Source organism: Lontra canadensis, unplaced genomic scaffold (genome assembly GCF_010015895.1).
Source record: "Lontra canadensis isolate GAN:19392208 unplaced genomic scaffold, GSC_riverotter_1.0 scaffold78, whole genome shotgun sequence".
NCBI classification, from domain to species: Eukaryota; Metazoa; Chordata; class Mammalia; order Carnivora; family Mustelidae; genus Lontra; species Lontra canadensis.
The window spans coordinates 1,818,254-1,835,716 of NW_022631072.1; the positions used below are offsets into that span (position 1 = coordinate 1,818,254).

Consider the following 17,463-nt stretch of genomic DNA (forward strand, 5'->3'; position numbering starts at 1 on the left):
TAGTCATTGAAATATATAATGGCTATAAAATGACTAATTCTTTTTTTTTTTTTTTTTTTTGCAATGGAACAAAGTTTGGAAACCAAGGGGAAATTGAAGTAAAGTCTCTTTTCTCTATTGTTACTACTAAGTTTATATATCAGTTTATTCAGATATTTTAGGCACTAGTTCTACCAGTATAGCTAGATCCACCATCTACACAGAAGTCTTTCTCAGAGGAGTCATACATCTGCATAAATAGTAGTTGGCTTTTTTCATTGCCAGTCTTAGTGCAAGAGTTTTGTGATTCATTTCTCTCCAAAGACAGCTGCATTATTTCTTGTGTCACATCCTTTTCTTTATAGTGTGAGTCTTGGCCCAGAGCATTATATGATACATGTGTGTACGTTTTAATTAATCTAACCTCCTATGAAGTTACTGGTGAAAACGTGAGTGAATTGTCTCCATCTTTGAGCTGTCTTACTCTTTAGTAGTGTACTGGGTATTTCTGAGTATGAGTGAATGGGATCTTTCAGTCGATTAGAGATTTCCTTACCAGGAGTTTTGTCTTGTGTGTTTTTATCCAGAAAATTTTATTGAGAAAGTTTTGTTCAGAAAATTTTACTCTTAAGCAATTAAAAGAACTAGATCGCAAATCCTATTTAGTTGAATGGACATTTAAAATGTTTTAAATGCTTTATTTATTTCTCCTCTTCCCCCTTAAAAATGGAGTGAATATACCTAGGTTTAGAATCTTTTTAGTTTCTGGCAAGTAAATAGATTTACCACACATCTTCCATGATCTTCCATTACTGTTGTGAGTCTAGTGAAGATGACAATAGGGTTAACTTTTAATTTAAAAAATTGAAGACACTGTAGGATCCAAAAGCTACCTGGTTTAATTTATTATTAAGACCTGATTGATGAAATATTAACATTTTTAATTGTTAGATCTTTCTGGGAAAGTAGTGACCATTTTTATTATTGATAGATTATAGTTAGAGCTATAGAAATGTTGAGCTTTTAAATTTATTGTGTTTCAGAGGCCCAATTGAGTTTTTTGAACTGTAGATTGAAATTTAACTTATTAAAAATAGTTTCCTATTTGTTCTGATTCATTTTGGTTTATTGCAGTCATTTAACAAATATTGATCAAGTGCTTTCTATGTGCCAAGTCATTTGGTGAAGATCCATGTGGGTCCACAGGACCCCTTGGTCCATATAGTTTACTAAGAGAATTAACATAAATGATAGAGCATGTCAGAAGTGATAAATGCTGTGGAAAATAGAAAAAGTAGAACAGAGTAAGGGGGGTGGAGAGTGCTGGGTTTGGGGTAAAGTGGAGGAGACAAATTACAATTTAAAATTGTAATAGGGTAGGTCCCATTAAAGGGGGTTAATATTTGGACAAAAGACTCAAAGTTGTTTGTTGGGTTAACAATATGGTATCTAGAGAAGGAATATTCAGGAAAAAGAAAGCCACAGCAAATGCCCCCAAATAGCAGCAGCCTTGATATGCTTGAGGAATTAAAGGACACCAGAATGGCTAGAGCAGAGTGATTCTAGGGGGAATATGGTAAGAAATGACCAAATCATGTAGCGCCCTTAGACCACTGGTGAGATGGGGAACCACTGGAGGAATTTGAGCAGAATTTGCCATGATGACTTTGAATTTAAAGCATCATTCTGGCTTATTAAGAATAGACTACATAGAGCACCCAATGTTGATAATAGTCTTGGTGTGAGGGAAGAGAGGACGATTATTGGAGTAATTCTAGCAAGAGACAGAGTGATTAGAGAAGTAGAGTATGAGCTAAGTGGTCAGATTCTGGCTGTGTTTGGAAGGTAGGAAAAACAGTATTTTCTGAAATACCTGATGTGAAGTATGAAAGAAAAGGGAGGTTTTGGTCTGAGCAAATGGAAGTATGATGACACACTGGATTTGGAAGATTGGGAATTTGATTTTACAGGTTTAGTTTGAGACAATGTGTTAGACTTTCTAATGGAAATTTAGAGTGGGCAGTTGGATATATGAATCTTGAGTTCAAGCGAGAGTTCTGAGCTAAAACATAATGTTATATAGTATATAATTAATTTTATACTGATATAAAATATATAACACATTCTTTAAATTTTCTTCTCCTATAATAGTGAAAATTAATGATCGAATTTACTAAGTGCTCAGTTTCCTGTTTAAGAATTTGTAAAGTAACAAATCACTTAAATTGCTTTAAATTTTGGAATGAAGGTTGATTGCTAAGTTTACAAAGTGCTATATATATAAGGCTGTAAAAAAATCACTAGTTGATGAACACATGCCAAAAATATAAAATTTTTAAAATGAAAATATGAAAACTATTTTGTGTAATCTCTTAATAATAATCTCTCATTACATAAATTAATAAGAAATGTTTTTTTATGAGTCAGTCCTAATTGAAAAATGAGATCTTCTTCTAGAGTTTTTGGGCATAATTTACAAAAAGTCACTCAAATCTTCTAGGGTTTTTTTTTTTTTTCTATGTCTCTTTCAAGATAAATTTCTTATTACCTAGGATATTGAATTGATTGTCATTTCTTAGATACTATATTTTGTATGACTTAGAATAAGCAATGACTTTTTAAAATTAGTGATACAGTGAAGAAAATGGTTGTTACATCATTCAGTGACAGAACAGTGAATTGACCTACAGTATATCTTATTTAAAAAGGCTGTTTCATTTGTTTCACTCTATTTAGAAAAGGAAGACCAGTGTCTCATGCCTGAAGCCTGGAATGTGGACCAGGGAGTAATTACCAAACTCAAGGAACAATACAAAAAGGAGAGAAAGGGGAAAAAGGGGGTGAAGAGTAAGTGGAAAACATTGTATCTGTAAATCATAAATCTTGCCTCTTTTACATCCCCCAATTTTTTTTTCAATGTTTTCCTAAAACCACTTACTCTTTTTCTTTTCTGCTCCTGATCTCTTTCCTTTTCACCTGCTCTCAGGGGTTGAAATTAAATGGTTAACTATTTGAGTATGACCTTAAAAAAATAAAAACAGCCATGTGTATGATTATGGAATCATAATATATCCCAGTAATACAGCTAGAGCCTCATGAGAGTGTGGGACTATATATTCAAAACATAGTGATAATTTCATTTTTAAAGTATATATGCTTAATTACCACAATGATTTTTCACTGTTGACAATTTTAAATCTTATCTAGTATGACCCTCTGGCAATCCACCCAAATTATTGCATATTATTTTTGGACTTGGAGACAGAAAGTTAATTTCTACCCCTGAATATTCTGTGTGTTCATAACTTACAGTTCATTTGCTCTCACCACTATATGCTATACAGGGTACAGAATCAAATACACAACTTTTAAAGGTATTTATTTAAGAATTTTGGCCAATTTCATTTATAGTAATATTACCAATTAGCTTTTTTCTTTTTAATCAGATGTCTACCATATCAAAAATGGAAGCTAAAATGAAATTGCTAGCCCTGTGAATCATTCACACACACACACACACACACACATATATAAAACACTCATACAAATTATTAGGTTTAATAGTAGAACTAATTAAGCATGTAAAGTGGAAATACAAAGTCTTTCAAGCATCCCTGAAAACCATCTAAAACACCTTTTTAGGAGAGGAAGGCTCAACTACCTCCTTGTGCTTCCACTCTCATTGACAATATGAACATGGGTCTGACTTTTATGGCAGAAAGAATTGCATCCTTTGGGATATTAAAGTAGTATTAAGATTAAGTAAAGTAAGATTAAAATCCAGTTTAGTGAAGCGTGTATTTAGAAGTTAGAAAAAGTAGTGTAGTCATTGCCAATAAACATTTAAATCTTTATTTAAAATATCTTAGGTGTTACAAGTGTTTAGCTTGAATGGGTAAAAAGTCAGTGACTATTTTTGATGTTATCATTATACCAACTATTACATGACTGAGAGGTGATGTTATTTGATGCCTCCTCAATATAAATTAAATCATAATGAGAAAGATTAATATTAAAACATAAGAGCATTTTGTACCTTTTCTCCAAATGTATGGATAAAAATTTTAATCTTAAACAGTAAGGTTTTATAGTTACGACTTTTCAGAACCGTGGCAAAACGAGTTATACTGGAATTTTAATGCAAATATCATAAATGAGAAAGGAGAATATTTTAATTTTTAGATTGGCTTAATGTTGATATTTCTTTAAGCCCTTATGCTGCAGTAATGAATGTCTTCAAATGTAAAACATCTCTCGACTGGAAGGGTATCTAGGTCTTATGTAGATTCCACCTACTCTTGTATTGATTATTCAGTTCTTGTCAAATATCAGGGCATTGCTGTAGTTGGAATTTAGCACTTAAGATCTAAAATGGCACCATTTGACTGGACCAATATTCCTACTAATGGAAGCTATTGTATTTCCTGACTGGATTATGACCACTTTGCAGGCATATAGCACATAGTTTTGTTGTATGATGGAGAAAAATGACTGCAGGGAGAGAAATTTTAATATGTTTCATTGAGGATAGAAGGACTGGAGAGTGAGGCTGAGCACATTTTGTTTATTGCTGTCAGTTCATGTTGCCTTAATAAAATGGTGATCTGGGACCAAGTGAAGACATAATAAAAACAGAGCTGGAGCAAAGCTCTGACTTGATATATGAAACATGGATTTATTAACCACCATAAATATATTTTTAATTGAATTAAAAATTACTCATTGGAAAAGTTTGAGTCCTTTTGATATGATCTAGTAGCAATATTTCCAGTCAAATTGTGTACGCCAATCATATTGTCTTGAAATATATTTCTAGGTATTAGTTAAAATTGCTTAAAAGTAGTTGTATTCTTTGCTGGTATAGGAAAAAAAACCGTAATGGACTATGGGTAAGATTTTCCCATTCTTAATTAAACTTGTAACAGGAAAAACTACCGAAGATCTGTTTCAGCCTCTATCCTATATAAAACAGTCAAAACAGGGATGTGGGAGAATGAAGAACCAAAGCTCAGGTAAGTAATCAGTAGGGGACGAGACTTCACCTCGGGTACCATAGTTTCAGGATGTAAGGCAATGAATGCAACTTAACATAAACAGACAAACAAAAGGGATGTTATTGTTTAATTCAATACACAGTAGCTTCACAATCCATGGTATCTGTCTGCATTTAGAGTAATATACAAGGATTATAGAGTAATACTATTTTTAATGGTCCAAATTGGACATGAACATTATTTTTCATGCAAATAGCAATACCATTCCATTAGCTTAATTTTTAAAATAGATGTAAAACATAATTCTTCTCAAGAAATAAACTTTTAAAATAATTTGAAAACTTGGAAAAATAGTAATTTTTTAGTATTTTTAGTAGGGCAGTTTTAAAGGTGAATGTAGGTAGATGTGAATAAGGTTTATGGCACCATTTTGATGCAGTTGAATAATTCTCTTCTTTTTTGTTCTCTTCCTCTCTGTTTTTGGGCCAGGGCCCAATAGGTCAAAACTACAAGATATGCTTGCTAATTTGAGAGATGTTGATGAACTTCCCTCATTGCAGCCATCTGTGGGTTCACCTTCCAGACCCCCCAGCTCCAGGCTTCCTGAACACGAAATAAATAGGGCGGATGAAGGTAAGTATGTAAGACCTCTCCAGGGATCTTGATGGCTCAGTCAGTTAAGTGTCGACTCTTGATTTCAGCGTAGGTTATGATCTCAGGGTTGTGAGATTGAGTCCCGCCCGTGGCAGGCTCCACACCCAACGTGAATTCTCTTGGGATTCTTGGGATTCTCTCTCTCTCCCTCTCCCTTGGCCCCCCCTTCTCTCTCTCCTCTTGGGGGGGGAGGGAAGGACGCTCTGGAGCACAAAAAATATGGGGAGATATATATATATATATATATATATATATATATATATCTAAGTTCAGTTATTTGGAAGGACTCTCTAAGAAAAGAATTTTATTTTACAGATGTTTGATCTACATAGTATCCCCCAAATGTAGGCTTTCTTACATTTGAGGGGGTTTGATTCCAACTTCAATCTTTCAGACTTGAGAAAGGGTGCATAAACTTTAATGACCAACTCTAAATTCTAGTTTAGAACATCCCAAGGCTCCACAGAAGCCATGTATTTTGTATACATAGGCTGTTTTATTTATCCTATTGCCACAATGAGAAAATTAATATAAATAGGTAGTAAATGTTTACTTTGTACTTTTACTTTTTACTTTACTTTGTACTTTTTGTACTTATGTACAAAACCATAAATAGGTAGTAAATGTTTACTTCGAGACTCATATAAATATTTTTAGATGTTTTATTTAAGCAATTTGTCACTGATAAATGAAAAAGGGAAAAAAGACACCAGAAGTCTAGTTGCATGTTCTGTTTTTACTTTGTTCCCTTTTAGTCCTTGTCCAAATGCATATATATATATTTTTTACAAAGTCCCCAAGTAGAATTATTCCATTTTGTTTTATTCACTTAACATAAAGCCACAAAAATAAATTTCACAATTATAACTTCAAGATTACATATTATATTTTAGACTTGATACTTAACTGTTTCCCTGTTGAAAATTTAGGTTCCTGGTTTTTTATAGTACCATCTTATGGTATATAAATACTCTTCTTTCTGTCTTTTAGATACAAGTTCTGATTTATGTGTTTATAAATGTATTAAATGCCTGTAAGTAGAAATTGATTTTAATATATATATTTACAGTAACTGAAAATCCAGTATGACATGAAAGTAATCTTAATAATTAATAAATATTTTTCTGAATTTATTTTTAAAAATTATCTTGAATTTTTTTTTTAAAGATTTTATTTATTTATTTGACAGACAGAGGTCACAAGTAGACAGAGAGGCAGGCAGAGAGAGAGGAGGAAGCAGGCTCCCCGCTGAGCAGAGAGCCCGATACGGGGCTCGATCCCAGGACCCTGGGATCATGACCTGAGCCGAAGGCAGAGGCTTTAAACCCCCTGAGCCACCCAGGAGCCCCTATCTTGAATATTTTTAATACTGCAATTATTTGCAGTAAATATTCCTCTTCAGATTTTTATTGATTGAACAAAACAGCCCAGGAAAAAGCCACAGAAAAATCTTAAGTGTTTTTCTTTCTTGGTTTTTAAAATTCAGTTACATTTTAAAGAGACATAAACTGATAGAAATTTGATGGACAATTTATGGTTGGAATACTTTTTAAATAAAATTTTTGACCATAACATGGTTAGTTATTTGTTAGAGTTAATTATAGTATACTTGGAATTTATTATTCATACATTAAATAATGAAGATGTGTATATTACACCTTTATAGTCTAAATGTACAATTTCTTTGATGTAGACATGTCTTTTGAATGAAAGATGTGAAGTCATGGACCTCATTAGGTATGTTTGTTATTCACTAGGCAATACATACAATGAACACTATCGATACGAGAATTTTAATCAGTTTCAATTATTCCAAAATCAGGTCTAGATGAGGAGAAAAGTTCTAATTTTATTCTGATAACTCCTAACGAGCTTTATTAGAGATTTCATTTACAGAATTCTAATAATAGAGGTGGGCTAAGGACTATATACTAAATGACAAATATACAAAAGCATTACATAAGCCACAGAAAGTGCACTTGACAGAAAAAAATATATAAGAACCTTAAAACTGAAGGGTTGACTATCTGGCTTACTATCTGTAACATTGGTCATTCTAAGCTTTCCTCCTCAGTGTAAGGTTTTCAGCAATAGAAAAAGTATGTAAGAAATACATTGTGTATTTAATTGTCTGTGACTGATGCTTCTTGGTCTCCAGTTTAGTTTCAGAAAACAGGTCCATAACCTATGTATGCTATAAATGTTTATTGCTTTATTTTTGTTTTAATAATTCAGAAGATAGTGCCATACTTAAGAGATGCAGTTCAATAAGTTGATTAAAGCTGATTAGAGCTAGTAATGTTTAGTTACCAGAGAGAAATGGGAGGTACAGTCTGAAGTTCTAAGGCATCTTAGAGAGCCCTCAGGTGAGTTCTGCTCACTCTTCTGCTCTCTCTTGGGCCCTTAAATCGGCTGGCTTAGCCGATGGTGTTTGGTGGATGGAGTTGCTGCCTTCCTTTGTTTTCAGGTTTTACTTGGTCATTTTTAGAGAATTATTTAAATTAGCCCAAACAATGTGTGTGCTTAAATCTTATGAACCTTAGTCTTGTTTTTTTAAGAATTATTTTTATTTCACACCTGAGCAGTTGTCTGGAAATAGTAGAGATGAAAGCAAACAAAACACCTGGCTAAAAACCCAGCCTCCATAGTCTTATGTGAGTCTTTCTGTTGAAACTTGGCACGAAAATTGCCATTCGAGCTTAAACACTCCCCACTCTTCAGTAGTAAATGTTAGAGTTGTTCAAACCCCTCAGAATATATGTAGTATGTTTGGGTAAAACCCATTTTTATTTTATTATTGCTGTTTTATTGTATGATGGTTTAAAAATGTCTTCATTTATAGACTCCTTTGTTCTTAAAAGGATTTTATTTTATTTTATTTTAAAGATTTTATTTATTTACTTGACAGAGAGAGAGTAGGCAGAGAGGCAGGCAGAGAGAGAGGGGAAAGCAGGCTCCCTGCTGAGCAGAGAGCCTGGTGTGGGGTTTGATCCTAGGACCCTGAGATCATCACGTGAGCAGAAGGCAGAGGCTTAATCCACTGAGCCACCCAGGTGCCCCATCTTAAAGGATTTTAAAGAGAGGGTCTGCCTCTACTGTTTTTAAAGCACATAACTAAAAAAATAAATAAAACATAACTATTCTTTTATTTCAATGAATACTTACGATTGAATCTAAACTTACATAATTGAATTAAAAGCTATAAAAAGCACCTTTAAGTCCAGTTTTTTTGCATTAATTAACTCAGTTCTTTTTCTTGCCTTTTTTTTTTTTTTAAGGGGGAGAGTGAGGGAACAAGTGGGGAGAGAGGAAGGGGGAAAGGGAGACTGTCCAACAGGCTCCACTCCCAGCATGGAGCCCAATATGGGGCTCGATCTCATGACCCTGAGATCATGACCTGAGCCGAAATCAAGAGTCAGAGGACACTTAGCTGATTGAGCCACTCAGGCACTGCTTGACTTGATTCTTTTAAGAAAAAGTTAATTTACCATTTTTTAACAGCCTAAGTTTGAAATAATAAATTCATGTAATCAACTTACAATGTTTGTTGTTAGGAAAGTAACCATCTCTAGAAAACTACTCAAAGACCATCTCTGACAGTTTGCTAGAATAATTTGCATTTATAAAAATCAATAATTTACTATTAACCAAATTAAATTCCTATTTTAATTTGGCATTTTGCTTTTAACTGGTTCTTCTGTGATAGTGATTGAAGGAATTGGATTGGCATGTTCAGTGTTATAAAGATATTTTCACTTACCACAAAGAAAATCTGTCCTCTTGAAGCACAGTTAACAGCTAATGAAAATGTTCAAATAGACACTTCATTAAAAAAAATTTCTTTGAAAAGAAATCCACTTACAATGAAAAAAGTTTTCTTTGAAATAAACATTTTTGAGTGAAATACAACATACCTGCAGAAAACTGCTGAAGTCATAAGGGAAACAGGTCAGTGAATCATCACCAAGTGAACCCAGCCAAGTGACCTCTGCCTAGGTCAACAAGCAGAACATTACCAGGGCCTTGGAAGTCCTGTTTGTGCTTCAGATCACTAAATCATTGCACCTTCCCTTGTCTCCAGACATAATCCCAACTTCTAACACTGGCATTGATTTGACCTCATAGAGGCACATTTTGCAGTTACCATTTTCATTTGAAATTATCTGTATTCTTCCAGGTTATAGAATTAAACAGTTTTATTTTGAATGAGACCAGCCATGTTCAAATCACTTGTTATAGGGGTGCCTGGGTGGCTCAGTGGGTTAAGCCGCTGCCTTCGGCTCAGGTCATGATCTCAGGGTCCTGGGATCGAGTCCCGCATTGGGCTCTCTGCTCAGCGGGGAGCCTGCTTCTCTCTCTCTCTCTCTCTCTCTCTGCCTGCCTCTCTGTCTACTTGTGATCTCTCTCTGTCAAATCAATAAATAAAATCTTTTAAAAAAATCACTTGTTATATATATTTAATAATCGATAGAATAACTTGAGTAATAAACAAAAAATATCAAATGAAGAAAGCCTGCCTTTTCTTTTTTTTGGTTGTATTTTTTTTTGTGAAAAAGAAAGGGCAGTGGTCTATTGGATTTGTTTCATGTTGTACTTTTCTAATTAGATGATACCTTTAGTTATGGTTAAGATATAGAAAAAGCAGCCAGTTCTGGGGCACCTGGGTGACTCAGTTGGTTAAGCATTCTACTCTTGCTTTTGGCTCAGGTTGTATTCTCAAGGTTCTGAGATCAAGCCCCTCGTTGGGCTCCTTACTCAGCAGGGAGTATGTTTCTCCCTCTCACCCTCCCCCTGCTTAAGCATGTGTGTGCTCTCTCTCTCTCAAATAAATAAATAGAATCTTAAAAAAAAAAAAAAAGCAGCTAGTTCTTAAGAGCTTTCTACTAACTGAATTTTGTTGTGTTTAAAAGCATTTAAAAATAAATGTAGGGGTGCCTGGGTGGCTCAGTGGGTTAAGCCTCTACCTTCAGCTCATGTCATGATCTCAGGGTCCTGGGATCGAGCCCCGCATCTCTGCTCAGCAGGGAGCCTCTTTCCCCCTCTCTGGTTCTACCTGCCTCTCTGCCTACTTGTGATCTCTGTCTGTCAAATAAATAAATAAGTAAATAAATAAAATCTTTATAAAGTAAATAAAATAAATGTAGACATGTCCGTGAGAGTCTAATTGTTTACACTTCAGGAGTTTTTTAATATTTCTTTTGTCTTCCCCCTTCAGTGGAAGCATTGACCTTTCCTCCTTCTTCTGGGAAATCCTTCATCATGGGAGCAGATGAAGCCCTTGAAAGTGAACTGGGACTTGGAGAATTGGCGGGCCTTACAGTGGCCAATGAAGCAGATTCACTAACTTACGATGTGAGTCGTGGTTTTATTTTTGTTGTTCTTTTCTCATTTCTTAAAAATAAAAAGTTAACTTTTTAGAAAAAGACAGTGGTAAAACTTCTTTACAAGCATAGAATTTGGTTCCATTTTAATTGCAAACTTCAAAATTATGATTGTGTTATATAAATGATATTTTTCACATTTTATAGAGATTAAAATTACGGGCTTTGCCTAAATCCATAAGTCAGTATAGCTTGTTTATTGGTTTTAGATATGGAAAAAAATTCCCTTTCTGTTACCAAGTTTGGGTTTTGTGTTTTAGGGTACTAGTGATCAGTTAAATTCATACTTGCCCAATGGCAACATTTATGTTTATTTGGTACATTACCAGTGAATATCCTGCCCACAAATGGTTTAAGCTGTTTAGGTAGGGATGTCCGTGAGGTGCTTTTCAGATGTTAAGGCAACTCATCAGTGATTTGGACCAAAACTGAAATCTTGATACCTTTACTCATGTATCCCTTTATTTAATCCCCAACACACTTATTTTATAAATACATTTATAATTGTTCATGACAATAAATTGTCAGAAAAACAGTTGCTTATTTTATTAAGTATTTACAATCTGTCTTCATTAAAATCCTCTCAACTTTGATACCTCGTTATCTTTGTTGGAGAGAACACAGTAGAGCTCCTGACACATGGGGTATGTAGGGTGGATGCTTAAGCAGACCATGGATAGGAGAAGGAAGTACTCCAAAGAGCAACCTTACCACTCACTCCTCTTTCTGAAAATCAAAAGTTCTCACTCTCCTTGCTGAGTCTATTAGTAAGTCTTTTGGGTTCTCCCTCCAAAAATAGCTGAAGTCCATAGCTTTTTTTTTTTCTTTTTTTTTCTTTTTAACACCTCCCATCCAACTCCCCTTTCTTCTTCACCTGGAGCTACTACAATAACCCAATTTAAATGGTCTCTTTGCTCCCCATTCTCCATGTGATATAGGTTTTTTAAAAAATATATTTCTATTTTTCTATTTTTCTATCCTTATGTTTTACGTCTGTGTACATAAAAACACCCATTTAGGGGCACCTGGGTGGCTCACTGGGTTAAAGCCTCTGCCTTCGGCTCAGATCATGATCCCAGGGTCCTGGGATCGAGCCCTACATTGGGCTCACCGCTCAGTGGGCAGCCTTCTTCTTCCTCTCTCTCTCTGCCTGCCTCTCTGCCTACTTATGATCTCTGTCTGTCAAATAAATAAATAAAAATCTTTAAAAAAAACCACAATACCCATTTAGGACTTTTGTTTTTTCATCTAATCTTTGACAGCCTTTTTAATTGGAGCATTGAGTCCATTTCTTTTTAAAGTAATTACTGATATATTTGGATTTAAGTCTGCTGTATATTTGTGCTACCTATTCTGTGTTCCTTTTTCTCCTATTTTTGCTTACATTGGGATTATTTTTTGTTATTCACCCCCACCCCATTACTTGGAGATGATGCACTCTTTCATTACCCTTTTTATTGTTACCCTAGAGATTACCAAACACATCCTTATCAAAATTTTAATGGAAAGACCTTTAGGTCATTTCTAACTTGTAATCTCCTACCCTTGGGGCGCCTAGGTGGCTCAGTTGGTTAAGTGTCTGCCTTCAGCTCAGGTCATGATCCTGGGGTCTGGGATTGGAGACCTACATCAGGGTGCCTGCTCAGCGGGGAGGTTGCTTCTTCCTCTCCCTCTGCCTGCCGCTCCCCTGCTTGTGTGCACTCTCTCTGTCAAATACATAAATAAAATCTTAAAAAAAAAAAGACACATATGTCAAAGACTATTATACAAAATATATAAAGAACTCTTAAAACTCAATCATAAGAAAACTCAATGATAAGAAAAAATGGATCACTTTAACAGACACCTCACCAAAAAAGATATATATAGATAACAAATAAGTATATGAAAAGATACTCCACATCCAATGTCGTCACGACAATACAAAGTAAAACAACAGTGAAATACCACTGTGCACCGATAAGAATGGCTAAAATCTGGAACACCGGAAACACCAAATGTTAGGACATGGAGCAACAGGGACTTTCATTCACTCCTAATGAGAATGCAAAATGGTACAGCCACTTTGGAAGATAATCTGTTGGTTTCTTATGAAACATACTCTTACTGTAAAGTCCAGTAGTCACACTCCTTGGTGTTTACCAGAAGGAGTTGAAAAGATATATCCACACAAAAACCTGCACACAGACGTTTATAGCAGCCTTATCCATCATTACCAAAACTTGGAAGCAACCAAGATGTACTTCACTGAGTGAATGGATAAACAAGCTGTGGTGTATCCAGACAATGGAATATTATTCAGTGGTTAAAAAAAACTGTAAAGCCTGAAAAAGCATGGAGGAAACAAGTGCATATTACTAAGTGAAAGAAGCCAATTTATCCAAACACATATCAGTTAAATGTACCACTGGTGAGTGACATTGATAATGGGAGAGGCTATGCATGTATAGGGATAGGTAGTATATAGGATATTTCTGTACCTTCTACTCAGTTGCACTGTGAACTAAAACAGCTCGAAAAAAAAAAAAACAAAAAACCCAAACCAACTCCTACTCTACATCTATGTCATTCTTTTTATGTATTTTCTCTAGACATTTGTCTCCTACAAGGTAGTATTGTGTACACTCAGTATTCAGTTAGGATTATCCATTTTACATTATTCATTTTGCTTTATCCTGTCTCCCCCTTGCACATCTGACTGTCCATCTGGGATCACTTTCCTTGTACCCTAAGAACAGTTAATATTTCTCTTTGGTGAAAGTTGCTGGTGCCCAGTTCCCTCAGTTTCTGGTTTTATTAAATTGTCTGTATTTCACCTGAGTGGTTTAACTTCTACTTCTGGTATCAAAGTCCATTTGGCAACGGTTGTTTTGTTTCCTTTTTAAGCACTCTAAATACATAATTTCATTTTCTTCCTTTGTGGTTTTCAGCTAAAGTTAACTGCCTATTACTGGTCATTCAGTGGTAGTCTGATTTTTTTTTTTTTTTCTCTCTCAGTGTTACTCTCCCTATGTCTTGAATGTCAGCCAAGGTTTAGATTTCTTTTTTAACCTTCTTGAAGTTCTTAGACCTTCTTGGCTTACTATGTTTTTATCAGTTTTGTGTAAAATTCTCAGCCGTTTATCTTCAAATATTGCTATTGCACTTCTTTCTTTTCCTTCTGGAACTCTAATTACATTGTTAGATCTTTCTGTGTCCTCTGTCTCCTACTCCCTCTCCTGTATTTTCCATCTTTTTTTCTCCATACTTCAGTCTGGGTGTTTTTTTTTTTTTTTAATTTTTAAATTTTTATTTATTTATTTTTTAAAATATTTTATTTATTTATTTGACAGAGATCACAGTAGGCAGAGAGGCAGGCAGAGAGAGTGGAAGAGAAGCAGGCTCCCCACTGAGCAGAGAGCCCGATGCGGGGCTTGATCCCAGGACCTTGGGATCATGACCTGAGCCGAAGGCAGAGGTTTTAACCCACTGAGCCACCCAGGCGCCCCCAGTCTAGGTGTTTTTATGACCCATCTCCTGATTTGCTAATTCTCATTTCAGTTATGTATAATGTTATTAAACCCATCTATTTAGATCTTATATTGTTTGCTTCTGGAGTTCTTTTTTTGATTATTTATGGATTTCTTCCAGAATTTACAATGTTGTCTTTTATCTTTCTTGAACACAGTAAGCATGATTATGTATTTGTTTGTCTTCATTTATGCTGTATTATCCTGCATAGGCATGGTTATTTTTTATTATGTCCAAATAACTATACCAAAAAGTTGTCTGTAGAAATAAGTTCAGGCCTAGAGTGATACCTTCCCTCAGGGAGTTACTTTAATTTGCTTCTCTCAGATGGCTGTAGCCACTAGAAATCTGGATCACCTCACTCCATTTTCAATTTTTCAGATAATCTAAAGCTCATCTACAGTCTCTGTAAGGGCTTGTATTCTTCTAGTTAACTCTTCTATCTAGAATGTGGCCCAGGGGCACCTGAGTGGCTCAGTCAGATGGGTGTTTATCATAGGCTCGGGTCATGATCCCAGGGTCCTGGGATCCAGTCCCACTTTGGGCTCCCTGCCCAACTGGGAGCCTGCTCCTCCCTCTGCTGCTCCCTCTGCTTATACTCTCTGTGTCAAATAAATACATACATGTATGTATGTGTGTATGTGCATGTATCTATGTATGCATGTGTATGTGTGTATATATGTATATGTGTGTGTGTGTATACCTTTTAAAAAATGGGGGGACAACTGGGTGGCTCAGTTGGTTAAGCGTCTGCCTTCTGCTCAGGTCATGATCCCAGGGTCCTGGGATCAAGCCCCGCATCAGGCTCCCTGCTTGGCGGGAGGCCTGATTCTCCTTCTCTCTCTGTATCTCTGTCAAATAAAAAAATAAATCTTAAAAAAAAAAAAAAGGTATGCAGCCCTTTGAACTCAAAACCTAAAGCAAGGAGGTGCACCAAGCCCTACTTTCTTGGCAGGTGCTGGTTTGTATGTCTTTGCACTGCACAGCTCTCTGAAGCATAGCCTGACCTTTCAACCATCCCTTCTGGAATCAGTAAACACACTCTGAGAAAAACAAGTCCAAATATCAGACTTTTTATTCTGTCTTCCCCTGGATTCTGGTCTGCTTTTTCTTCACTGTTTTGCTGGTTCTTCATTTAAAAATTTTTAGCCCTGCTTTTCTATTCATCCTCAAGTACAGACTTGATCCTAATCATCTAGCCCATCATAGCTAGAGCAGAAGCTCCCATTTGATACTTTCGTTCTCTTTATATTAACCCCACAAAGATTTAGTCCACTATGTTATGGACCAGTCATGTCTCTAGAGAAATGTCGTTCTCTCTTTTCTTTTTTTTTTTTTTAAGTATCTTTGAGTTGTTTAAAAAAAAAAAAACAAAACTTAGTGTCATACCTGCATTTCTGAAAGTAGTCTCTAGTTCTTTTTTTTTTTTTTTTTTTAAGATTTTATTTATTTATTTTAGAAAGAAGGAGAGAGCACAAGTGGAGTAAAGGGCAGAGAGGGAGGCAGACTCCCTGCTGAGCCGGGAGCCTGATGCAGGACTTCATTCCATGACTCTAGGATCATGACCTCAGCCAAAGGCAGACACTTAACCAACTGAGCCACCTAGGCACCCTGAAAGTAATCTCTAGTTCTAATAAATATACTAGTAATCTATTGCTGTGTGACAAATTGCACAACTTAATTAACAAACTGCACAATTAAAACAACATTTGTTGTATCATAGTTTCTGGGGGTCAGCAATCTGAAACAGCTTAGCTGGGTGGTTCTGGTCTCTCATGTAGTTGTAGTCAAGGTGTAGGCAAGAATTGCATTCTTAAGTGAAGACTTGATTTGGGGGAGATATGCTTCCAAGCTCACTCATGTGGTTGTTGGAAGGCCTTGGTTCCTTCCTGGCCATTGGTTGGAGACTAGTTCCACACCACATGGGCCTCTCTGTGGGTTCCTCATCAGGGCAGCTGGCTTGTCCCAGTGTGAGTGCCCTTGAAAATAGAGTGAGTAAGAACACCCAAGGTGCAAGGTTTTTGCTGTGTGTTACTGATCACACAGAGCAACCCTATGATGTACAAGGGGATTCACAAGGTGTAAATATGAGGTGGTAGGGCTGATTGCGAACCATCTTAGTTCCTGTCTACCACATTAAGACATTCAGAAGGAATTGAATTGTTCTTATATACAAAAATCTTTCGGCTTGTTAATAAGAGCAGGTAAGAGTTAACTCAGTTAATTTCACTCCCCCCCCTGCCTCCCCCACATGGATAACCAGCCCCATTTCTTATAGTAGTTCCTTGTATCCTGTGTGTTTTCTTCTTACTGATCCAATTGTGACATGCTCTATCCAGATTTTTCTGCAAATTTTTAAACTTCTGGGTCCTAAGTTAAAGTTTATATTAAGAGTATAGCCTCTGAGGGCACCTGGGTGGTTCAGTGGGTTAAAGCCTCTGCCTTTGGCTCAGGTCATGATCCCAGGGTCCTGGGATCAAGCCCGGGATAGGGCTCTCTGCTCAGCAGGGAGCCTGCCTGCCCACCCCCCTGCCTCACCTGCCCCTCTGCCTACTTGTGATCACTGTCTGTCAAATAAATTAAAAAAAAAAAAAAAAAAGAGTATAGCCTCTGAAGCCAGATTGCTTGGGTTTGAATCCTGACGACTCTACTTACTAGAGGGCAAGTCACTTAACTTCTCTTTTCCTTACATGTCTAGTCTGTAAAGTAGGGATAATGTTAATTCCTTCATAGAGTTGTTGTGACAATTGAGTTAATGCATGTTGTTTTTGAAAAATGTACAAAGTAATGAATAATGCTTATAATAGCAGCTATTGTTACTATCATTGCTGGTTTTTGTCATTGTAAGTACGGTAATATTTCTCCAGTATGTTAATAGTATTTGCCCCACTCTTGCTTAAACCTAGTATGATTATTAGTTGTGGAGTGTGAAGATTTCATAGGTG

General features: G+C 35.8%; 1 protein-coding gene across 2 annotated transcripts in view; it reads left to right on the forward strand.

Moving 5' to 3' along the window:
- Positions 1–17,463, forward strand: part of STRN (striatin) — a 100,157-nt gene that overhangs the window by 65,883 nt on the left and 16,811 nt on the right. Inside the window, exons 8-11 of one of the 2 annotated variants that reach the window (XM_032881870.1) lie at positions 2,716–2,826; positions 4,905–4,991; positions 5,463–5,606; positions 10,843–10,979. In XM_032881870.1, the coding sequence (XP_032737761.1) occupies positions 2,716–2,826; positions 4,905–4,991; positions 5,463–5,606; positions 10,843–10,979 (479 nt within the window). The remainder of the gene's footprint in view (positions 1–2,715; positions 2,827–4,904; positions 4,992–5,462; positions 5,607–10,842; positions 10,980–17,463) is intronic. The other variant, XM_032881871.1, reaches the window with a different exon arrangement.